General features: G+C 44.1%; 1 protein-coding gene across 1 annotated transcript; it reads left to right on the top strand.

Moving 5' to 3' along the window:
- Nucleotides 1-2,441: 2,441 nt before the first annotated feature.
- Nucleotides 2,442-22,958, top strand: LOC141056205 (C-type lectin domain family 2 member D-like). The gene is made up of 5 exons (XM_073552911.1): nucleotides 2,442-2,617; nucleotides 3,126-3,227; nucleotides 7,407-7,585; nucleotides 11,805-11,911; nucleotides 22,636-22,958. The coding sequence occupies exons 1-5, from the start codon at nucleotides 2,506-2,508 to the stop codon at nucleotides 22,775-22,777; spliced, it is 642 nt and encodes a 213-aa protein (XP_073409012.1). The 5' UTR covers nucleotides 2,442-2,505; the 3' UTR covers nucleotides 22,778-22,958.
- The last annotated feature ends 2,804 nt before the right edge of the window (nucleotides 22,959-25,762 follow it).

The following is a 25,762-nucleotide window of genomic DNA, read 5'->3' as shown; positions in this document are numbered from 1 at the left end:
CTTCTTATCCCTGCCGGTGAAAGATTCATCTTCCTGTGTGCTAAAGCTAAGTGGTTGGAGTAGAATTGTTGTAGTAGTAGTATTCTGTGGATTGCTGTAGTACGTGTCTGTTTAACTCCTAGTCCCTGTTCCTATTTAGTGTATTCCTCCCTGTCTCTATCCTCCTCTCTATTGCTGGTTAGTGCTTTTGTATGATAGAGGTTTTCTGTTACCCCAGTTTTGTCTTTGTGTTTTGTTTACCTTACATTTCTGTCCCAGGCCTTACGAGGTGGGAGACGGGACAGATCAGGATTTAACAGGAACATAGTAAGGTGGAAGACTCGGACCTCTCTACCTTCTAGAGTACCTTGGGGTCAGGGATAGTTAGGTTCCCAGTTCCAGGGATAGTTTGATGCCCCCCTTACTGACTGTGACATTATCTATATACAGAACTTTTATTCTTATATATGCTTGAGTCAGTTTTTCTCTGGATTATATATCCTGTCTTTAACCTGAACCTATCTTGATCAGATGTACTGAATACTGGTAATATCTACTTACCCCACTAGGGGGAGGTATTGCTCAAATATTGTGTGATGTTCTATTAACCCTTACTCGAGTTTGTTGTTATAATCTGTTATAAGTCCCTTTGGTTTATATGAAGACACAATTGCTATTAAAGACTTGCAATAATTCGGGACCCCGTTGGATATTTTGCATTGGGGCCCATGAGCTTCAAGGTATGCCACTGGGTCACAGCCTGCATTTACAGCTTCTTTAAGTCATATCTAGCAGCAGGACACCCCCTGATCTGTGACGTAAGCCCCCGAAGTAAGGGGAGCACTAAGGAGTAGATTCAGCGTCACACTAATTTGCAGATACTGTAATGTCTAGAATCAGCGCGATGTATGTTATAGTATATGAAGGTATGTCCGTGTGAATACTTTTTTCTCTCTTCCCAGAGTACCCCTTTAATTCCATCTGTGGATGCACATTTTACCTTAGAGAAGCGCCGCTCTCTTTTTCTTGTTATACAGACTCTCTATAATTACAGATACTCCCTAAAACCGGCCGGTAGTAATTGACACCGTGTGATCATGTATCAACGCGGCGTATAGAAATACATTGACACGAGACATCGCATTAGTTATATCTTCAGGGGGAGCTGATAGTTCTTCCGTTCTCCTATGGCAGGTTCACAGGAGTGTCTATGAAAAAATCATCAGCGTTTCATCCAGAAAAGTGGGACCATCTTTCTCTCGCTTGTGATCCGTCGACAATTCGGTTTTTTTACAGCAGCAGCCGTTAATCATATACAGCTTCCAATGTTACAGAATTGCAATGCATCTGTAAAAATTTATATAAAAACCAGTGGCGCTGCGTAGGGGTATAACAGCTGCAAATTAACAGACAATACCACCTATTTGTCTGAAAAATAAAACAATTAAAAATGTAAAAATATTTGCGCTAGTGATACCCACAAGAATAATGTTTCTCACTTCATAAAACCAGCTAGTGTTCATTTGCCGAATGTGAATGGTGACTCTCCCTAAGGATTGTAGAGTGATTACCAAACAACTGAATAAAATAATGTTACTGACCTCCCTTATTATCTGAGAGGGTGTAATAGAAAAAATGCGGTAGTAATGCAAGAAAACAAATAGAATAAATAAAATTACTGACTACAAGGAAGTAAGTAACTGTCTATAAGATATAACTGCTCTCTCTCCTAGAAGTATGTAAAATTAGGCACACATGAATATACTTCTCACTAAAAAGCAGAGAGAGTGATACTAACCGTCCAAGTAACTGTTCATACCATGCGCGGTGTCATCGGTCTTGGATTCCGCACATGTAGATTTTTCTCTTGGTTTACTTTCATATACTCCAATGCTGATGTGTTTCTCAATGCCAAAAGTAGCGTGGATGGAAAAAATCACGGGCAAAATTGGGTAAATTCCAGGAAATTACAGGTTGATCACCTCTGATGTTGTCCAAGTGATGGCGGGCGATGCTCCGGCCGGTAGCAATCGCCCTGTTCACCCGCTGGTATGCCGCCCGTTATTGGAGGGGCAAGCAGCGGGAGACGCGGTTGGAGCCGGCAAGGTACAGGACCTTGCGTGACGTCACAGTCACGTGTTGAAACACATGATCGGCTTGGAAAAAACTGACAGGACTAACAACCAATCCTACGCGTTTCGGAAGCTTACTGCTTCCTTCTTCAGGGATGGTTCCTGCCATTGAGGTGCCCGTGATTTTTTCCGTCCACGCTACTTTTGTATCTTCAGGGTATCACTAGCGCAAATCAAATATTTTTACATTTTCATCTGTAAAAATTGTAGTCTATTCTGTGGCTCCGTACCGCATGCGATAATTTTTCTTTTTTTAAAGACTTGATTATCAGTATCACTCAATTACACTATTTAGCGAAACAGAAAAAACCCTTGAGTCATATAGAAAGTTACAAGGGTTAAAGAAGAAAGCGAAAGTGAGCAAGCAGGAAGCCTGCTCTCATTCATTGAGACCATGTGCTCAGGGATGGAAGCAAAGACCAGGGAAGAAGAAGCTGCGCTAAACTGCAGAGTACGACTGGGCGCTGGGGACGACCCATCGGAGATGCCGGCTGTCCGGGCACTTAGTAAGTAGCCTTCCTATATGTGATAGTAATTGTCAGATCCAGCCCCGAGACTTCTGCCTTATGGGGGGGGGGGAGACCCTCATGTTTAGGTTCTAGGAACAATTTAACCCCTTTAAAATATTAAAGCGTTGAAAGGGGTTTTATTGTGATGTGGGTTAGAGTGGTGGGCTGTGTGCTGTGTAGGGCAGCGGGAACATGTCAGTTCCCTATACGGGGGAACACAAGGTGACGATTGCAATGCTGTTCTGTGTCCGAACCTTCAGCACAAATTGTGTGTGTCTCGAGCAGTACCCTGGACCGCAGCACCACCATTGCACAGCATCATTGTTTTCTATAATGAACCTACATAGACTGTGTCTGATACTACTAGAGGTCGCTGTGTCCGTTAATATATAACAAGACACAGTCTGTCAGGAACGTACCAGCACTGGTGTCTCTGAACTTTGTAGGTTATTTGCTGCACAGTTGTTATGTTCAATTTTTGCATTTCATTTTTTTTCCCTTTTAGGTCTAAACCAAACCAGAATTTGTCTGATGGTTGTTCTTATGATCTTCTTCTTTTTATTGGCAATTACATTTTGTACTTTGTGGTCGACTCGTGCAGTGACAGGTGAGAATATTTTATATATATTATACTTTTTACAGAGATAAACCCCGACCATATGCTCTATTAGCTGATACAGACATCAATGAGGAGAGGCTTGGGGTCATTATATGAATGGTCATGTAGGGACGATATCCTGATAGGTGGGATCCCCGCCAGGCAATAGCAGCTGCTAGATGGGGTGATAGACAATCCATCCAAAACTGAACAAAAAGAAGTTTCCTAGTGAGCTTGTGACCAGGTCGGACTGGGGAGCCCCGGGCCCACCAGGGGAATCGACTCTAGGGACCCACACTAACACCACCAAAAATGGTTTTATTACTTGTTATTTTTTATATAATATAAGGACAGGGATGTTAAACATATTTGTAACATACCTCATTAGCAAAATAAGTTTCTGGGAGCAGCGAGTGACGAGTCCGGATGTTCCGGAGCTCCCGGCTTTCTCCACACCCGGACCTGATTTACAGGGGTTTTTTTTTAACTGCATTAGCAGCGGGGTGCAGAGAAAGTCAGGAACTCCTGAATATTCAGAACTCCTCAGTCCTCATTATTTCCTGGAGCTTCCAATACAAGATTCTGGCACAACTGAGTGAGTCTGTCACTCAGCGGAACTTAGTTTGAGGAAAAAAAAAGTAGTTTGGTACCGTGTTAGCCAGTAGAAAAAATATATATAAGGTGCTCTCAGTGAGAGAAACAAAATAGTCCTGCTGTGTGTTGGGGATTTGGATCTTGTCGTTGGTCTCTATATGAATGCAGGTTTTGCATCTTCTCCCATTGCAAGGATATGTCCCTCTTGGTGAATCTGAGGGCATTGAACTTTGGATAATGATGTTTCTTAGATTAGGAAGTTGCCTGTAACATAGCAAGGGGGGGGTCTTTGAATAATATTTTTAACCGGTCATCCTTGTGTAGGATATGGTGAAGTTTCTTAGCCGTTTTTCTAAGTATTTCAAGCTGTGGGTTGTAGGTCACTACCAGAGGTACACGATGATTTTCCTCCTTTTTTCTGTTTTGAAGTACTTGACTTCTAGTACTTCAAGACAGAAAAAAAGAGGAAAATCATTTTGTGCCTCCACCTAAAAATAAGGCAACTATACACAGGTAAATAATAGCAGCAACATTTAAAGGGGCTAAGCTCTGACCCCCTTACATGAGTACCGATTAGCCAGATGGATGAGCCTGGCTTCTGAATTAAGGATAGACTGGAGAGGGGAAAGTCAACTGAGGGGAGGCCAATTAATAGAGAATTACAGTAGTCCAGGCAGGAGTGGATCAGGGCAACAGTGAGAAAAGACAGTGTTGTTTCCATGGTAAGAAAAGGGCAGATTCTAGAAATGTTCTTCAGGTGCAAGCGAGGAGAGCGGGCAAGTGTGAGAGCGGGATCGTATGTAGGAGGTGAAGGAAAGGTTGGTATCAAACATAACACCCAGACAGCATGCCTGCTACCTAGGTGTTTTTTTTTGCCACACACACTGAGAGGGAGATGTCAGATATAGGAAGGTACGTAGATGGAGGGAGCAGAAGTTCAGTTTTGGATAGGTTTGGTTTCAGATCTAGGAGAGATTGAGTGGAAAGGTAACGGGTAAGGTGGGAGTAGACCAGGCGCTCAAAGAGTTTAGAGATGAAGGGGAGAGTGCTGTAATGATAGAGTGTAGTAGAGGAGAGAAAGATACCGGAAGAGAGGGAGATAGAGTTGAGCGACTTTGGTCGGATCGGGTTTCATGAAACAAAATTTGTTTCAGGTGAAACTGGTCCGACTAGGGCAAAAAAAGTCGGAGTTTCGTCTGAAACCCGACCCCAATGCAAGTCAATGGGGAATAAAAGTCAGCATTGAGATTTTAGTTCGGCGAGTAGTGACAACTGGAGAGAGAGACTGGAGGAGATTTGAGGGAATGGGGTCAGTAGTGCATGTAGCAGGAAGAGAAGACGAGAGGAGCCTGGAGATTTCTCCTCTGTGTCACTCTCCACATTTGACCCCGTCACAAAAGATGTGGGAAGGGATGAGAGTCATGGCACTTGGTGGCTAGGAGTTGATTTCCTGATGGATATTTTCTATTTTCTAAGTGAAGTGTGAGGCCAGATCATCAGCACAAATGTCTGTGATAGGGGCTTGTGCTTTCGGACTGAGGAGAGAGTGAAAGGTGTCAAAAAGTTTTTTGGGGTTTGCTGGATAGTGAGGAGATCAGGGTGGTGAAGTAGATCTGTTTGGCAAGGTGAAGGGCAGAGTTATAGGTTCTTAACATAAATTTGTAGTTAATGAAGTCTTCTGGTGTGCGAGTTTTTCTCCATCGGCGTTCAGTACTCCTAGAGCATCGCTGGAGAAGTTGAGTTTGCGATGTGAGCCAGGGCTGTTTTACTCTATGTTTGGAGGTTCTGAGGGTGAGGGAAGCTACTTGGTCCAGGGTGCTTCTGAGAGTGTCATTGTAGTAGTGTACAGCCAGATCAGGACAGGAAAAAGACGAGATTAGGGACAGTGATGAGTGTAGGGAGTTTAAAACTGTATGAGGTATAATGGCTTGTACATTTCTGAATGTGTGATAGGTAGGAGTGAGCTGGGGTGGGAGAGTATTTGTGAGGTGAAGGAGAGAATGTTCTGGTCAGAGAGGGGAAGAGGTGAGTTATCTAGGTAGGTGAATGAACAGAGTCGGACAAAGACCAGGTCAAGGGTGTTACCTTCTTTGTGTGTCTCAGAGTTTGAAAGCTGTGAGAGGCCATGAGAATTGGTTAGTGATAGAAGCTGGGATGCAGATGTGGGGCTGCTAATGGAGATGTTGAAATCTCCCAGGATAAAGGTTGGTAATTTGGAGGATATGAACTGTGGCAGCCAGAAAAATGTTCAAGGACCTGGGTGGGTGAGCCTGGGGGCCGGTATATGACTGCTACTCTGAGTGAGAGGGAATGGAAGAGCCTGATGGTGTGGACCTCAAAAGAAGGGAATGAGAGTGATGGAGCTGGGGGGGATGACCTGGAAAGTGCATTGTGGGGAGAGAAGGATCCACCACCAAGTCGGTTTACAGGTCGCGGAGAATGGGGAAAAATGTAAGCTGCTATGAGAAATAGCAGCAGCAGAGACCGTGTCAGAATCCTTAATCCAGGTTTCAGTGAGGGCCAACAGGTTAAGAGAGTTGTTTATGCAGTAGTTGTGCAGGAAAGGAAGCTTATTGCATATGGACAGTGGATTCCAGAGTGCACAGTTAAAAGAAGGAGATGAAGGAGTGCAACTAATTTTAATAAGGTTAGCAAGGTTTCGATGTGAGGTGGGGGAGAAGTTGAAGTTGGCAGAGGGTGGACCAAGGTTGAGAGAGATATCCCCTGAAATAAGTAACAGTAAAAAGAGAAAGAACAAATAGTTCTTTGATTTGTAACATGGTTTATTGTGGAATACATTTAGACAAGATGGACTGAGATTTTTCAGGAAGGTGAAAAGAGCATGGGAGATGTACATGGGAGAGGGAAGGAGAGAGGGGCTGATGTGCATGAGTGGTGATGGAGGGGGGATGGGGCGGTGATGGTGGATTACAAAGGCACACAGGAAGATGGACTTAGAAATAAAGCACATGGGTAAAAGGCAGTACAAAGTGTTACCTGACTCCTGCCCTGACTAACTGCCATTGAATTAACTGCCGGTGCTGGACACTTGACTACAAGGATAAGGACACTAGTCATGCACATACACACACAGATACCCACACAGAAATTCACACTCGGACAAGCACACGTGAAGACATATATACACAGAAATGAATATGCAGACACACACATACATACAGTCATTATACAGGAGTAGGAGGTGAGCTGTGACATCACCTATTGTGAATGGTGGATCCTGTGTTATCTACTGCATATAAAGGAGTTATCAGTCATCGTACAAGAGGAGGAGGTGAGCTGTGACATCACTTATTGTGAATGGTGGATCCTGCGTTATCAATCATCGTACAGGAGGAGCAGGTGAGTTGTGACATCTTCTCTTGTGCATGGTGGATCCTGTGTTATCTACACTATATAGAGGTGATATCATTCATTTTACAGGAGGAAGAGGTGAGCTGTAACAAAAATTAAATTATATAAAAGAAATAGCTATGAAAATTGTGAAAACCAAACTACATGATTGGTCGTTATGGGAAAATCCCCCATGTTTCTTTGGTTTTGTAAAGTCGGTCTTATATCTTTTTGTCTTCTCAGGAAAGCATATGAATCTAGTTACGGTAAATTATCCCTCCGATCCTTGTGAAGATGACTGGATCTGGTCAAGAAAGAAGTGTTACTACTTTTCCTCTAACATTAGTGAATGGCAGACGGGTCAGGATTTCTGCGCCTCCAGGAACGCGTCTCTCGCCCTTATAGATTCCATCAACGAGCTGGTGAGCGCACTATGTACAAGATGAACTGTTAATCGCAGATTTTCCCCATTTTGCTTATTTTGTTGGTGGGTTTTGTCTCCATGAGCCAAGAGATGTTTCCATGTGCATTGATGACCACAACTTTTAAAAGCAAAAGTCCTTTCTACTCAAAATTATACTCATTGGGCCAACGGCCCACAAATATCTGCATCATACAAGGTGGTTTGAGGATCTTGTAGTGGTGATTTTGGAGTATGTGGTAGAAAATAATGTTTATAAGAGATCATCAGGAGGTTTTATGGAGGACAGACGTTGTTAAACTAACCTGATAAGTGTTATAAGGAGATGAGAACTCGCCAGACAGGGACGTAACACTTCCACTATATAAAGTGTAAGTGCCACGTCATCTGGAATATGCAATTCAGATCTGGGCAGCACCAATTCATATAAAGGAGGCTCCGGGGTTAGAAATGGTCCAAAGAGCTGCAAAACTGATAAGGGGCATGGGGCATCTTATAAGGAAAGAGTAAAATACTTAATTTATATAGTCATGAGAAGAGTCACCTAAGGGGAGATATGATTAATGAGCACAAGAACATAAATGGCCCAAAGAAGACGTACGTGTCAGGAACACTGCACTGAACTTGCTCACTGAGCCAGTGCGCGTGTCCTGAGTAAAACAAACTGTGCTCAGAGATACCTGTGGAGTGGGCAGCAGCAGAGAAGGTGCATACCTCAGAACAGCAGGACCTGAAGCACGTGACTGCTGGGGGCGTGGCCTAAAAGCTAGGAGCTGCAGGAAAATTAGCAGGGTAACTACGGGACAAAGTTACCAAGGGGCATAGACAGGGGCGATAACAGATCAAGCCGGGGTCAAAGCACGAGATAGCATGACAAAACCAGAGGATTAGACAGGAAGGATAGTCAGGACGTAGCCAATGAGTCATACATGGAGATAGTTGCAAAGTACCAGAGGGGCGAGCAGAGAGTAGTCAGGTCACAGGCAATGAGTCATACACAGAGAGGGTAGCGCAGTACAGAATCAACAGGCAAACTCACAACGGGGAACAGAGCCGGGTCAGAACCATATAAGCAAGCTATAAGACAACGAACAGGCACAGGCAAACAGGGGTCAACACACTCGGCCAAAGGCAAAAGTATAACTGACGGGGATGGGAGTTTCTCAGGGGTATAAGAAGCTCTCCCTGAATCAAAGAGAGACCACAATAATTAACCCCAGGCGTGCAAGTCAAAGCCTGCACTGGGCTCCAGACATTAACCCCTGACGTGCAGGTCAAAACCTGCACTGGGATCATGACAGTACGGTGAAAAGCTGTCCCTCCAGAGACAAGATGGTGTTCCTTCCATCTGCAGAACAAAACTTCAGTCTCCAGAGGATGCGAGGCTTCTCCAGCACGAGAACTATTAATCTGTGGAATAGTCAACCTCAGGTGCTGGTCACAGAGGACATCGTCCATGGATAGAGACAAAGCTTACACTTTTTTTTAAGAAAAAAATGACAGAAATATGTACACGTTTTCTTTCTGTGTGAAATTATTACTCTGAATGTTAACCAGTTATGAATTGACCACTTGTGGTCAGAAGGGGGAAAATTAGTTCTTTCACGGCAGACTGGATCATGTATTACGAGTACTGTATGTATCTAAATCTCTTTCTTTTATCTTTTCCATGCACTCATATGAATGTGATGGATGTCTTTTTTTTTTTTATTATGAAATGTTTTAGTATCCCTGGTGTTCTAGAGTAGCTCAGCAAATAATATATGGTATAACTGATGAGTCAGGGTGGCTGTTGTTAACCATTTAGATGCTGGTGTCAATCTCTGACAGCAGCATTTAAATGGAATGATAACCAGTGCACACTGCCACCATGCATTGTGATCTCAATATAGCTATAGGCTACCTACTGAAGGTCCCAGTTGCTACAATCTTAGTACTCCTGTGAAGTCCAGCCACATGCTGAGCCTCCGAGGAGACAGTAATTTTCTCTATATACAGCAATATTGAGGAATCCTATTACCTAGTACAAGCGATCAGATGATTGCAGGTTTAAGTTCCATAAGGAGAGCAAAACATAATAATTTTTAAAAATGTTTAAAAAAAATTGGAATCGCCTACCTTTTCCTTCATTAAAAATAAAACAATTAAAATAATACATATATTTGGTATTGTAACGTCCTTTAAAAATTAAATCAATCAAAATAAAAAAATGAATTAAACCTTTTGATAAATGAGAGAAAACAAAAATCAGAATGGCAGAACTGCAATTTTTTTGGAATGGGCAGGGAATAGAGCTGGAGTGATAGAGGCTTCAAATGTACCATAGTTCTTTAGCCTAATTTGCATATAAATTCAAACGCTGATTTCTCAGTAATGGAGGAGCGGACAGGACATGTAAGGGTCTTGCTGGAGCTACATGCACATATAAATAGTTTGGGGGTTAAATCTTGCTGACAGATTCCCTTACTTATACAGTGGGGAAAAAAAGTATTTAGTCAGTCAGCAATAGTGCAAGTTCCACCACTTAAAAAGATGAGAGGCGTCTGTAATTTACATCATAGGTAGACCTCAACTATGGGAGACAAACTGAGAAAAAAAAATCCAGAAAATCACATTGTCTGTTTTTGTTTCATTTTATTTGCATATTATGGTGGAAAATAAGTATTTGGTCAGAAACAAAATTTCATCTCAATACTTTGTGATATATCCTTTGTTGGCAATGACAGAGGTCAAACGTTTTCTGTAAGTCTTCACAAGGTTGCCACACACTGTTGTTGGTATGTTGGCCCATTCCTCCATGCAGATCTCCTCTAGAGCAGTGATGTTTTTGGCTTTTCGCTTGGCAACACGGACTTTCAACTCCCTCCAAAGGTTTTCTATAGGGTTGAGATCTGGAGACTGGCTAGGCCACTCCAGGACCTTGAAATGCTTCTTACGAAGCCACTCCTTCGTTGCCCTGGCGGTGTGCTTTGGATCATTGTCATGTTGAAAGACCCAGCCACGTTTCATCTTCAATGCCCTTGCTGATGGAAGGAGGTATGCACTCAAAATCTCACGATACTTGGCCCCATTCATTCTTTCATGTACCCGGATCAGTCGTCCTGGCCCCTTTGCAGAGAAACAGCCCCAAAGCATGATGTTTCCACCACCATGCTTTACAGTAGGTATGGTGTTTGATGGATGCAACTCAGTATTCTTTTTCCTCCAAACACGACAAGTTGTGTTTCTACCAAACAGTTCCAGTTTGGTTTCATCAGACCATAGGATATTCTCCCAAAACTCCTCTGGATCATCCAAATGCTCTCTAGCAAACTTCAGACGGGCCCGGACATGTACAGGCTTAAGCAGTGGGACACATCTGGAACTGCAGGATCTGAGTCCATGGTGGCGTAGTGTGTTACTTATGGTAGGCCTTGTTACATTGGTCCCAGCTCTCTGCAGTTCATTCACTAGGTCCCACCGCGTGGTTCTGGGATTTTTGCTCACCGTTCTTGTGATCATTCTGACCCCACGGGGTGGGATTTTGCGTGGAGCACCAGATCGAGGGAGATTATCAGTGGTCTTGTATGTCTTCCATTTTCTAATTATTGCTCCCACAGTTGATTTCTTCACTCCAAGCTGGTTGGCTATTGCAGATTCAGTCTTCCCAGCCTGGTGCAGGGCTACAATTTTGTTTCTGGTGTCCATTGACAGCTCTTTGGTCTTCACCATAGTGGAGTTTGGAGTCAGACTGTTTGAGGGTGTGCACAGGTGTCTTTTTATACTGATAACAAGTTTAAACAGGTGCCATTACTACAGGTAATGAGTGGAGGAAAGAGGAGACTCTTAAAGAAGAAGTTACAGGTCTGTGAGAGCCAGAAATCTTGATTGCTTGTTTCTGACCAAATACTTATTTTCCACCATAATATGCAAATAAAATGAAAAAAAAACAGACAATGTGATTTTCTGGATTTTTTTTTCTCAGTTTGTCTCCCATAGTTGAGGTCTACCTATGATGTAAATTACAGACGCCTCTCATCTTTTTAAGTGGTGGAACTTGCACTATTGCTGACTGACTAAATACTTTTTTTCCCCACTGTATATAAAGATCCCTGTTGGCCTCTAAATTTGAATAGTCCTTTAAGAAGCTAATTAATAACAATTGGCTAAAAGTGATGGAGATGTTCTCTCATTCTTTGTATATTGCAGGGCTAACGCGATTGTTTTTCTTCCGTTTGCAGAATTTTCTAGTGAGATTTAAAGGTTCTTCTGATCATTGGATCGGCCTGTCGAGAGAACAAGAAGGACGGCCGTGGGTGTGGACGAACGGGACTTTATGTTCTAATGCGTAAGTTACAGAAGTATTAAAAAGTGGAATTAATAAACTCCCGGATGATTGTACATGTTGTGTAACGGCGGCATTGGTGGCCATTCATAAGATATCCCATTAGTACATAAGGACATCATACTGGAGGGTCTCCAGCTTGGGACCCCCTGCTATGTGCCAGTACAGAGAGCAGTACAGCTTCCACTCTCGGTGACCTTGTCCATCCACACATAACATTACAAGCGGAAATTTCTGGTTACAAACAGTCACAACCGACAATAACATCTGATTCCCCCCAGGACAGAGAGGCTTCGTAATCTGTGTATCCACAACATGATCTCGTGTCAGAGCACCTGGGTCTAACTGGATGCGGCAGAGCCGGGGTTACAATAATCACTACAATACAGTTCAGTTATAATTACTATATCATTATAATGGTTGGAGACCTGTAATTCTGATAAAGATCTCTGAAAAAGACATATAATTATCTGATGAATTTCTGCATGCTATCATTAGTTTACAATGACGGGTTCCCTTTAAATGGAATCTTTCAGTGGTATTTCACCTCCCCCAAAACTATTTATTTGCACATGTAACTCTCTCAAAGTCAAGTCCAGCAATAGCTTTACATGGCCAGTCTACTGGGAAATCAGTGTTTGAATTTATATGCAACTAGCTGAAGAGCCCGGCACTGCTTGGGCATAAAAATTAACAGCGGTTAGTCATAACAAATTATAATGATTATATCTAGTAATAATAAATAATAATAATAATAAATTTTATTTTTATAGCGCCGACATATTCCGCAGCACTTTACATTTCAGAGGGGATTTGTACAGACAATAGACATTACAGCATAACAATAATCACATACAGTAGATTATAACAAATACCAAGAGGAATGAGGGCCCTGCTCGCAAGCTTACAGTCTATGAGGAAAGAGGTAGACACGGAAGGTGGATGGTAACAGTTGCCCTGATTGTATGGACCAGCCATAATGTTAAGTGTGTAACAGTACAGACACAGAGGGCTAATGGATGCATAAAGCATGTGGGAACATGATGCAGGGAACCTGGTTATGGTAAAACTTTTGGCTGTGCCACACAGGGATAGATTAGGTTAATGTGTTGAGGCGGTAGGCCAGTCTGAATAAATAAATAAAAGTACCTTTGACAAGTGTCTGCATTTTAAATATCAAGAGATCAGCATAATAATTCGATAGCAGACAGAAAATAAATGGACGATAAGGACAATCGCAAACTACCTAAAGAGAAAACTGAGCAGAGCTCCAAAAAAGCGACTATAAGTCCAGAGTAAAGTCAAAAAAGTTTTATTTTAATTAAGACACATCCAGATACAAATGGGGGGGAGTGGGCGATAAAGTGCGAAACCGCACACCGCATGGATAAAAAAGGATTGCTGTACAACCAGAACCTATGCAGTAACAAGGCATACATAAAGTTACTAAATTATCACAAAGTGCATATAGTGCATGGCAATGTATGGCAATTAGGAATAGACCGCCAAACAGTATATATGTATATATATATCTCTTTGTACCAGCTCCATCCATCAAGTAAACAGCTAGATACACAGATCATTATCAGGTAGCAGGTGACCATTCACCATGGTTAGACAGATATATGATGCCTAAGAAGCATAGTAATAAGAGAGGAAGCATAAATTACCTAATGAAATGGCGGGCAGAGGCTCCAGCAGTCAGCTGGGGTGGATTGCTGACTGCTGGAGCCTCTGCCCGCCATTTCATATACATATATACTGTTTGGCGGTCTATTCCTAATTGCCATACATTGCCATGCACTATATGCACTTTGTGATAATTTAGTAACTTTATGTATGCCTTGTTACTGCATAGGTTCTGGTTGTACAGCAATCCTTTTTTATCCATGCGGTGTGCGGTTTCGCACTTTATCGCCCACTCCCCCCCATTTGTATCTGGATGTGTCTTAATTAAAATAAAACTTTTTTGACTTTACTCTGGACTTATAGTCGCTTTTTTGGAGCTCTGCTCAGTTTTCTCTCAGTCTGAATAAATGCGTTTTCAGGACACACTTAAAATTGTGGGGATTGGGGACTAATCGTATTGACCTGGGAAGTGCATTCCAAAGAATTGGCGCGGCACGTGTAAAGTCTTGGAGACGGGAGTGGGAGGTTCTGACTATTGAGAATGCTAACCTCAGGTCATCAGCAGAACGGAGGGTGCGGGTAGGGTGGTATACTGAAACAAGGGAGGAGATGTAGGGTGGTGCTGAGCCATGGAGGGCTTTGTGAGTGAGGGTAATAAGTTTATACTGAATTCTGGAGTGGATGGGTAGCCAGTGTAATGACTGGCTCAAGGTAGAGGCATCGGTGTAACGATTGGTGAGGAATATGATCCTGGCTGCAGCATTCAAGACAGATTGGAGAAGGGAGAGTTTGGTAAGAGGGAGACCGATTAGAAGAGAGTTACAATAGTCGAGACGAGAATGAATAAGAGAAACAGCAAGAGTTTTTGCAGAGTCAAAGGTAAGAAAAGGTCGAATTCTAGAAATGTTTTTGAGGTGCAGATGACAAGAGCGAGCCAGTGATCGAATGTGGGGGGCAAAGGAAAGCTCGGAATCAAGTATGACCCCAAGACAGCGGGCCTGTTGCTGGGGAGTAATAGTGGAAACACACAGAAATGGCAATGTCGGGTATAGGTACATTAGTAGAGGGAGGAAACACCAGGAGTTCAGTCTTTGACAGGTTCAGTCTCAGATATAGTGAGGACATGATATTAGACACAGCGTTTAGACAATCGCCGGTGTTTTCTAGAAAGGCTGGCGTGATGTCAGGAGAAGAAGCGTATAATTGGGTGTCATCAGCATAGAGATGGTACTGGAAACCAAATCTACTGATTGTTTGACCAATAGGGGCAGTGTACAAGGAGAAGAGGAGGGGGCCTAGAACCGATCCTTGAGGGACCCCAACAGTAAGGGGAAGATGAGAGGAGGAGGAACTGGCAAAAGATACAGTAAAGGAGCGGTTGGAGAGATAGGAGGAGAACCAGGAGAGAACGGTGTCCTTGAGGCCAATGGAATGGAGCATAGTGAGGAGGAGCTGATGATCCACAGTGTCGAATGCTGCAGAGAGATCCAAGAGAATTAGCATGGCGTAGTGACCATTTGATTTAGCTGTTAGCAGATCATTAGAGACTTTAGTGAGGGCAGTTTCAGTGGAGTGTAAAGAGCGGAAACCGGATTGGAGAGGGTCGAGAAGAGAGTTTTCTGAGAGATAGTGGATAAGACGGGAGTGGACCAGGCGTTCCAGGAGTTTAGAGATGAAGGGAAGATTAGAGACAGGTCTATAGTTAGTGGCACAGTTTTGGTCGAGGCATGGTTTTTTAAGTAGTGGATGTATGATAGCATGCTTAAATGAGGAGGGAAAAATACCAGAAGAGAGAGAGAGGTTAAATATTTTAGTTAGGTGAGGGGTGACAGCAGGGGAAAGGGACTGGAGGAGCTGTGACGGAAATGGGTCACTGGTGCAAGTAGTTGGGCGAGAAGATGCAAGGAGCCTGCTTACTTCTTCTTCTGTGACTGGTTCAAAATCAGAGAGTGAGTTAGATGCAGTGGGGGAGGGAGGACAGTGCATGGTATGAGGTGATTGGGAGGTAATTTCCTGTCGGATCTGGTCAATTTTTTCTTTAAAGTAATTGGCCAGATCGTCAGCTCGGAGCTCCGTGGTTGGGGCCTGTACTCTTGGATTGAGTAGAGAATGAAAAGTGTCAAAGAGACGTTTCGGGTTATTGCACAGTGAGGTGATGAGGGTGTTGAAATAGGTTTGTTTGGAGAGGTGAAGGGCAGTGTTGTATGTTCTAAGCATAAACTTAAAATGGATGAAATCTTCGGGTAGATTGGATTTTCTCCACAGACGTTCGGTGCACCTGGAGCACCGCTGCAGGAAACGTGTTTGCACCGTGTGCCAGGGTTGTCGCCGTTTGCGTTGTGGTGTTCTATTTATAGGGGGTGCAAATTCATCCAGGGCAGTTTGAAGTGTTTCATTGTAATGCTTCAATGCAGAATCAGGACATGAGAGGGAGGAGATAGGGGCCAATGAAGACTGCAAGTTCTTCATAAGTTTCTGGGTGTTAATGGCCTGTATGTTTCTATAAGTCTGGACAGTGGGGGTGTCCTGAGCAGCCTGGCAGTTCTTGATAGAGAATGAAAGAAGATTGTGGTCAGAGAGCGGGAGAGGGGAGTTTGCAAAATCATCCACTGCACAAAGCCGAGAGAAGACCAAGTCGAGGGAGTTTCCCTCTTCATGCGTTGGAGAATTAGTAAGCTGCGAAAGGCCAAATGAGGAGGTTAGAGATAAAAGGTGAGTAGCAGATGGTGAGAGGGGAAGAGCAATGGGAATGTTGAAATCTCCCATGATGAGGGTAGGGATGTCACAGGAGAGAAAATGTGGAATCCAAGTGGCAAAATGATCCAGGAACTGATGGGAGGGGCCGGGAGGACGATACACCACCGCCACTCGCATGGAGAAGGGGGTGTAGAGTCTGACGGCATGGACCTCAAAAGAAGGGAAGACAAGTGAGGGTACTTGAGGGATAACCTGAAAGGTACATTTTGGTGATAGGAGCAGACCAACGCCTCCACCAGCTCTATTGTCTGATCTTGGGGTATGAGAGAAGTGAAGCCCCCCGTATGAAAGAGCAGCAGCAGCGGTAGTGTCTGACTGCTGGATCCAGGTTTCAGTAAGAGCCAGGAGGTTAAGAGAATTAGAAAGGAACAAGTCATGAATGAAGGAGCGTTTGTTACACACTGAGCGAGAATTCCAAAGTGCACAATTAAGAGAGACAGATGGCATGCAGGGAATATTAATAAGATTAGAGGGGTTTCTGAGTGTAGCAGTCGGGGGGTTTGACTTTCTATAAAATGGGGGACCAGGGTTGGGAGCAATGTCTCCTGCGACTAGGAGAAGGAGGATAGAAAGAGTGAGCAGATGGTTAAGTGATTTGTGAGAGCGTCTCTGATGTTGAATGGTGGGACTGACTGGATCTGTGCAGTTTAACAACGTGAAAAGAGCATGAGTGCTATACATAGGAGAGGAAAGAAGCGAGGGGCCAATGTGGATGGAGTGTAGAGAGTTAATGCCAGGGCGGTGGATGTGTGTGAATGCGGCGGCCAGGATTAAAATTACACAAATGCATATGGTATATATTTGTTGTAATCCAAATGTACAGGGAGTAGATGTATATAAATGTCTTACCTGTCTCCCTGCCATGTTATAACTGCCAGTACTTTGATAAACTGTACTTGGATAAAGTGTGCATAAATGCCCCCTGCATAAATGCTATCCCCAAGCTATGTCTGAATATATAGCAGGATAAGACTTAGAACTTTTTTTTTTTGTTGGCTCCCTCTCTTCTCGTTAATCAATCACACTAAATTGAGACACCAGGACCCAATAAAATGTTGTGGTCAAATAAACACATGTCCAGCACTACATGGATCATAAAGCACTTTGAAAAGTTTCTTGACCTCACAACATAAGGGGACAAGCAGAGTAAGTTGAAAAAAACTATATACCATATATAAGCTTGCAGAGTTGAAAACACAGAGATAGCATTCAGGATTAACTGCTTGCTGACATTGAATGGAGACACAGGAGTGGATTAGAGCAGAGATTGGAAAAGCTGGTTACCATATATAAGCTTGCAGAGTTGAAAACACAGAGATAGCATTCAGGATTAACTGCTTGCTGACATTGAATGGAGACACAGGAGTGGATTCAGAGCAGAGATTGGAAAAGCTGGTTACCATATATAAGCTTGCAGAGTTGAAAACACAGAGATAGCATTCAGGATTAACTGCTTGCTGACAATGAATGGAGACACAGGAGTGGATTCAGAGCAGAGATTGGAAAAGCTGGTTACCTGTATGAAGAGAATAGAGATGCGTGTCACATTCATCCATGTTATAACTGCCAGTACTTTGATAAACTGTACTTGGATAAAGTGTGCATAAATGCCCCCCTGCATATCTATATATATATGTATAAAGCTGAGTGTAGAGCCCCACCCACTCCGCATTCACTATAATATCCCACATCATCCAGTCAGCCAGAGCTACCGGACTTCTACCCCTAATGTCCCACATCATCCCGTCAGCCAGAGCCACTGGAAAACTACCCCTAATATCCCACATTATCCCGTCAGCCAGAGCCACCGGACTACTACCTCTAATATCCCACATTATCCCGTCAGCCAGAGCCACCGGACTACTACCACTAATATCCCACATCATCCTGTCAGCCAGAGCCACCGGACTACTCCCCCTAATATCCCACATTATCCCGTCAGCCAGAGCCACCGGACTACTACCACTAATATCCCACATCATCCTGTCAGCCAGAGCCACCGGACTACTACCCCTAATATCCGACATCATCCCGTCAGCCAGAGCCACCGGACTACTGCCACTAATGTCCCACATCATCCCGTCAGCAAGAGCTACTGGACTACTACCCCTAATATCCCACATCATCCTGTCAGCCAGAGCCACCGGACTACTCCCCCTAATATCCCACATCATCCCGTCAGAGCCACCGGACTACTACCCCTAATATCCGACATCATCCCGTTAGCCAGAGCAACCGGACTACTACTCCTAATATCCCACACCAGAGCAACCGGACTACTAGTCCTAATATCCCACATCATCCCGTCAGCCAGAGCCACCGGACTACTACCCCTACTATCCCACATCATCCCATCAGCCAGATCTGCTGGACTACTACCCCTAATATCCCACATCATCCCGTCAGTCAGAGCAACCGGACTACTACCCCTAATATCCCACATCATCCCGTCAGCCAGAGCCACCGGACTACCACCACTAATATCCCACATCATCCCGTCAGCCAGAGCCACCGGAAAACTACCACTAATATCCTACATCATCCCGTCAGCCAGAGCCACCGGACTACTACCCCTAATATCCCACATCATCCCGACAGTCAGAGCCACCGGACAACTACCCCTAATATCCCACATCATCCCGTCAGCCAGAGCCACCGGACAACTGCCACTAATATCCTACATCATCCCATCAGCCAGAGCCACCGGACTACTAGTCCTAATATCCCACATCATCCCGTCAGCCAGAGCCACCGGACTACTAGTCCTAATATCCCACATCATCCCGTCAGCCAGAGCCACCGGACTACTAGTCCTAATATCCCACATCATCCCATCAGCCAGAGCCACCGGACTACTACCCCTAATATCCCACATCATCCTGTCAGCCAGAGCCACCGGACTACCACCACTAATATCCCACATCATCCCGTCAGCCAGAGCCACCGGACAACTGCCACTAATATCCTACATCATCCCGTCAGCCAGAGCCACCAGACTACTACCCCTAATATCCCACATCATCCCGTCAGCCAGAGCCACCGGACTACTACCCCTAATATCCCACATCATCCCATCAGCCAGAGCCACCGCACAACTGCCAATAATATCCCACATCATCCCGTCAGCCAGAGCCACCGGACTACTACCCCTAATATCCCACATCATCCCATCAGCCAGAGCCACCAGACTACTACCCCTAATATCCCACATCATCCCATCAGCCAGAGCCACCGGACTACTACCCCTAATATCCCACATCATCCCGTCAGCCAGAGCCACCAGACTACTACCCCTAATATCCCACATCATCCCGTCAGCCAGAGCCACCAGACTACTACCCATAATATCCCGTCAGCCAGAGCCACCGGACTACTACCCCTAATATCCCACATTATCCCGTCAGCCAGAGCCACCGGACTACTACCCCTAATATCCCACATTATCCCGTCAGCCAGAGCCACCGGACTACTACCCCTAATATCCCACATCATCCCATCAGCCAGAGCCACCAGACTACTACCCCTAATATCCCACATCATCCCGTCAGCCAGAGCCACCGGACTACTACCCTTAATATCCCACATCATCCCATCAGCCAGAGCCACTGGACTACTACCCCTAATATCCCACATCATCCTATCAGCCAGAGCCACCGGACTACTACCCCTAATATCCCACATCATCCCATCAGCCAGAGCCACCGGACAACTGCCACTAATATCCTACATCATCCCGTCAGCCAGAGCCACCAGACTACTACTCATAATATCCCGTCAGCCAGAGCCACCGGACTACTACCCCTAATATCCCACATCATCCCATCAGCCAGAGCCACTGGACTACTACCCCTAATATCCCACATCATCCCATCAGCCTGGGGTCAGAACCAGAGCGCTGAGTGGATTTGCCGTGACTTCCATACCAATGATCCCTTTAAGAGGGGCCTGGGGTTAGAACCAGAGTGCTGAGTGGAATTGCCCTAACTTCCATACCAATGATCCCTTTAAGAGAGACTGGGGTCAGAACCAGAGCGCTGAGTGGATTTGCCCTGACTTGCATACCAATGATCCCTTTAATAGAATCCTGGGGTCAGAACCACAGTGCTGAGTGGAACGGTCATAACTTCCATACTGGGGATCCCTTTAAGAGAGGCCTGGGGTCAGAACCAAAGTGCTTAGTGGAATTGCCCTATCTTCCATACCAATGGTCCCTTTAAGAGACCCTGGGCTCAGAATCACAGCACTAAGTGGTACAGTCCTAATTCCATGGCTGGGAACTCATGTTCTCAGGGATGCTAGATTTCTCCCACCATATCAGTGTCTGCTCAGGTGTTGTCAAGTGGGAAAACTGTTGCTCATAGCAGCCAATCACAGCTCCGCTTCTTTTAAACAGCTCTATTTAAATGAAAGATGCTTTGTGATTGGTTGGTGATACACACATACATACATTCAATTTTATATATATAGATGAGGCTAAAGTGCTATGGTAGATCTGAAACCTTTGTCACTCCATCTCTATTCCCTTCTCAACGCCACCTCCTGCTTCACTGACTGTTCTTTTCCCTGAAGGGCTTACTGCATGTCCATCTGTGGACGTCGGGCAGTCAGACCATCCTCATGGAGTTGGTTTCTAACCATTTGTGCAGACACATGCACATTTGTGGCCTGCTGGAGGTCATTTTGCAGGGCTCTGGCAGTGCTCCTCCTGTTGTTTCTTGCACAAAGGCTGAGGTAACGGCCCTGCTGCTGGGTTGTTGCCCTCCTACGGCCCCCTCCACGTCTCCTGGTGTACTGGCCTGTCTCCTGGTAGCGCCTCCAGCCTCTGGACACTACGCTGACAGACACAGCAAACTTTCTTGCCACAGCTCGCATTGATGTGCCATCCTGGATGAGCTGCACTACCTGAGCCACTTGTGTGGGTTGTAGAGTCCGTCTCATGCTACCACGAGTGTGAAAGCACAGCCAACATTCAAAAGTGACCAAAACATCAGCCAGAAAGCATTGGTACTGAGAGGTGGTCTGTTGTCCCCACCTGCAGAACCACTCCTTTATTGAGGGTGTCTTGATAATTGCCAATAATTTTCATCTGTTGTCTATTCCATTTGCACAACAACATGTGAAATTGATTGTCAATCAGTGTTGCTTCCTAAGTGGACAGTATGATTTCACAGACGTTTGATTTACTTGGAGTTATATTCTGTTGTTTTAGTGTTCCCTTTATTTTTTTGAGCAGTGTATATTAGACTCAATAATAACACAGCATGAAGTGACCGCTCATAGCAGATGAGCATTTCTACTACACATAGAAGGGCTGAAGATCTGCTACACAAGCCATCAGAAGTTCGCAGCTTCAAATCTAATTAAGCAAGTAAAAAAAAATGTGTTTAAAAATATTTAAAAAAAATTTAAAAAGATAAAAAGTTCAAATCATCCCCCTTTTTGCCCCATTCAAAATAAAACAATAAAAAAAAATCAAAAATACACATATTTGGTATTGGCACATTCAAACCCACCCACTCTAAACATATATGAAAGGAATTAATCTGATGGGTAAACGGTGTAATGAGAGAAAAATCAAAACACCTAAAGTTACGTTCTTTTAGTAGCCGCAAAATTGCAATAACTGGCGATCAAAACATCGTATCTACCCCAAGATGGTATCAATAAAAACGTCAGCTCAGTGTGCATAAAATAAACCTCTACCGAGCCCCAGATCCTGAAAAATGGAGACCCTACAGGCCTTGGAAAATGGTGACTTTTGTTTCTACAAAATTTTGATTTTTTTTTTTCACCACTTAAATAAAAAATAACCTAGACATGTTTGGTATCTACAAACTCGTAATGACCTGGAGAATCATAATGGCAGGTCAGTTTTAGCATTTGGTGAACATGGTAAATAAAAAACTCAAAAAACCAATTGTGGGATTGCACTTTTTTTTCACAATTTCATCTCACTTGGAATATTTTTCCTGTTTTTTTCCAGTAGGGTAAAATCAATGGTGTTGTTCAAAAGTATAACACATTCTGCAAAAAAAACAAGCCCTCACATGGCCATATTGATGGAAAAATTTAAAAAGTATGGCTCTGGAAAGAAGGGGAGCAAAAAAAAAATGAAATCGCAAAAAATCAGAAAATAGCGCGGAGGTAAAGGCGTTAAATATTATTCATCATCATTAACATTCTGACACAGTTTTCTCACTTGTCAAAATTTGCTGAAAAAAAGATAAAAAAATATGATCAGGTGGTAATAGCATTCCTGCAGCTGCTCCGTCACCAGAGTGTACCGCCTGCTCAGTGAACGCGGTGACAGGTTTCATTCTCCGTCCGCTTCGCTCCTGCAGGTTCCACATTCATGGAGTGTCGAAGTGTGTATTCCTGAAGAGCGGACGCATCTCCAGCGCATCGTGTTACTCCGACAAATACTGGATCTGTAATAAGCCGGACACAAGGACTACAGGGCGAACGCTCAGCGAGCGTCTCTGATACCAGAGATCTGCAGGAGCATTTTATGTCTACGACTCCTTACCTCAACTCCAGTGGAATCACACTGTGGATTATGGACACATTATGGAACATGGACGACACGTGCATTATTAATTACTGTACAGAATACAAGATGCTATGTCATTTTTGTATACGAAACCCAAGAAATAAATTAAAATCATGTCCCTCCCCCTCTGTCAGACAAAGAAGTAATATAATAAGCTGTTGCTTTAAGGCTGGAAAAGGATTTACTACTTATCTTTTCCTTAATGGGAATGTGTCAGCAGGTTTTTACTATATATGTGATTTGAGAGCAGCATGATGTAGGGGCTGAGACCCTGATTCCAGCGATGTGTCACTTAGGCCTCTCTCACACTTCAGTTTTTTACAATCAGTCACAATCCGCCAGGTTTTGAAAAAAAACGGATCCTCAATTTTTTTTTGAGGATCCGTTTTTTTCCCCATTGACTTGCATTAATGGCGGATTGTGACGGATTGCTGTCCGTTGCATCCGTTTTTTTTGAGGATCCGCCAAAAGTTGCTGCCCGTCACCATCCTCAAAGATTTCAAAACGGAGCTTGTAACGTTTTTTTCTCTGGCGGATCCTCCAGACACTCATTTAACCCGAAATTCTTTCTGTGTGCCGGACAAAAAAAAAAAATTCTCTCTCTCTCTCTCTCTCCGTTTCCTTTAAATTTCCTCATTTTCAGGATCCGTCTCAAAACGGATCCTGTGCCATCCGTTCACATCAGTTAAGAACGGATCCGCTTGTCTGAATTTTTTGGCGGATTTGAACTGATGCAAAAAACTGAAGTGTGAAAGAGGCCTTACAGGTCTGCTCTATCAATAAAATCAAAATTTTATCCTGGTCAAACCACGCCCCCACCACTGATTGGCAGCTTTGTACACAAAAAGCAGCCAATCAGTTGTGTGGGCGGAGTTATACAGATCAGCAGCAAAGAAAACTGTGATTCTCTCACAACTGCAGCATAAAGTAATCTAAGTGATGCATCGCTGGAATAAGGGTCTTTGTCCCTACATCATGCTTCTGTTCGATTACATAGCAAAAACCTGGTGACAAATTCTCTTTAAAAGGGATGTCCAGATTTATAGTATTGATGACCTATTGGTAGGTAGGGACCCGATACCCAGCACTCCTAGCGATCAGGTTTTCAGACTGCGTTCCCATGATGAATTTTTGATGTTGCAGGTTTTCTGCAACTATTAAGTAATTTAGGTTATTTGCATTTTTCATTTTTTTATTGCATGAATCAGAGCCTTAGTCCATGATTGCGGCCAGGTATATCTCAGACAGAACGCCTTCAAGAGTCTTCTCCCAAAGTTGCAGCAGGTGATTGACAGCTTTCTCTATGGAAGAGATCGTTCTGTCTAGTCTCGTCTCTCTATGGTCCCTAGCCGGATCTCTAAGGCCTTTTTCACACGTCCATGTCTCCGGTACGTATGGTGACAGTTTTCACGCGTACCGGAGACACGTACACACATAGATCCATTCAAATGAGTGAGTCCATGCACATTTCTGTGTGTTTCCATGGACCGTGTGTCCATGGGCAAAACACGCTGACTTGTCCGTTTTATACCGTCAGCACGGATGACAAAACGTCCTGCACCCGTGCACACGGAGAACACACATTGATGTCCTCCGTGTGACACGCATCTGTAAGGGGTTACAGAGACTGGTTTATGCCCCACCCCCTTAAGCACATCATGGTTTCAGCTGGTATATATGTTTGATATATATATATATATATATATACTTCTCAAAAAAATAAAGGGAACACTTAAGCAACAAAATGTAACTCCAAGTCAGTCACACTTCTGTGAAATCAACACTAATTGTGATTCGATTTTTCCTGCTGTTGTGCCAATGGATTAAACAACAGGTAGAAATGATAGGAAGGTCACTAACATCCGTGTGACTGCTCAGTAAGAGTGTCTAGTGTTCCCTTTATTTTTTTGAGCAATATATATGTATCTACAGTATGTTGTTATGTGTAATACCATGTACATAGATTAGGAAATAGTTAACATAGGAGGTGCCAACTGGGATAAGTTAGTGAGCTTCCTGGCTTTTAGTCAGTAGGGCCTGGGTGCACGGACAGGTCAGTTGAGTCCCCTAACGTTATGATCAAGTAAAGGAGTTCAGCTCATCCTGGGCCTAGGAGTAACATCTGCCAGAGAAACCAAGGAATACAGGGCAGCTTTGTCATGATGGCGTGTCTGTGGCGAAACGGACCGCTAACGAAACGGACCGCTAACTCCTACAGTTAGACTGGTCAGACAGAATGCTGCGGTACCGGGGACAAAGGTGTAACCCTGAGATATTCCTGAAGAAGTGAGGGATAGCACGGGGCAAAAAATGTTGTGTCTTCTGAAGTATCTTGTGCTATACCTAATTGTGAACTGGACGAGAAAGGAACCAAGTAAAGTCATTTGTTTTAAGCTGAAATTTGACTCTGGAACCACAAGAAAGAAACCCACAGTGCACCAGAGAGGATCCAGATGGACTGGAAAGCGGGCAAAAAGTTATGCTTCCACTGGGACATTGTGTTTATGTGGCAGCAGACCAGGGTGTGACAGAACCACCATCAGCCACAACTACCTTCCTGGTCTCCATTACACTTGGTGTAGTTCGACAGGATCCAGTAACCTTGCAATGTGGGGATGCCTTTAGCGTGATGACTGATACCCTGAAACGTGAAGATGCCTTTAATGTGACTGATACCCTGGATGTGAGTGGTTCTGAATATGGCAGAAAATAGTGCGAAGATGGAGGACAACTGCAACCCCACCCTTCGTGGGTGTACTGACCTGAAGTTGTGGCGAAATTCCGCCTGGCAGAGGCAAAGTAATAGGCCTAAGATACATCCCCGGGTCCACCCATGGTGGGTGTGATGGAGGAGAAGAAGACCTCACCCCTATAATAGACCTCAGAGAAATGGGTGGAGCAGCCAGAAGCAACCCCAA

The sequence above is a fragment of the Dendrobates tinctorius genome, unplaced genomic scaffold, assembly GCF_039654945.1.
Source record: "Dendrobates tinctorius isolate UK_male_01 unplaced genomic scaffold, ASM3965494v1 ptg000196l, whole genome shotgun sequence".
NCBI classification, from domain to species: domain Eukaryota; kingdom Metazoa; phylum Chordata; class Amphibia; order Anura; family Dendrobatidae; genus Dendrobates; species Dendrobates tinctorius.
Note: the sequence above shows the minus strand (reverse complement) of the source record. Positions and strands in the feature narration are given on the sequence as shown.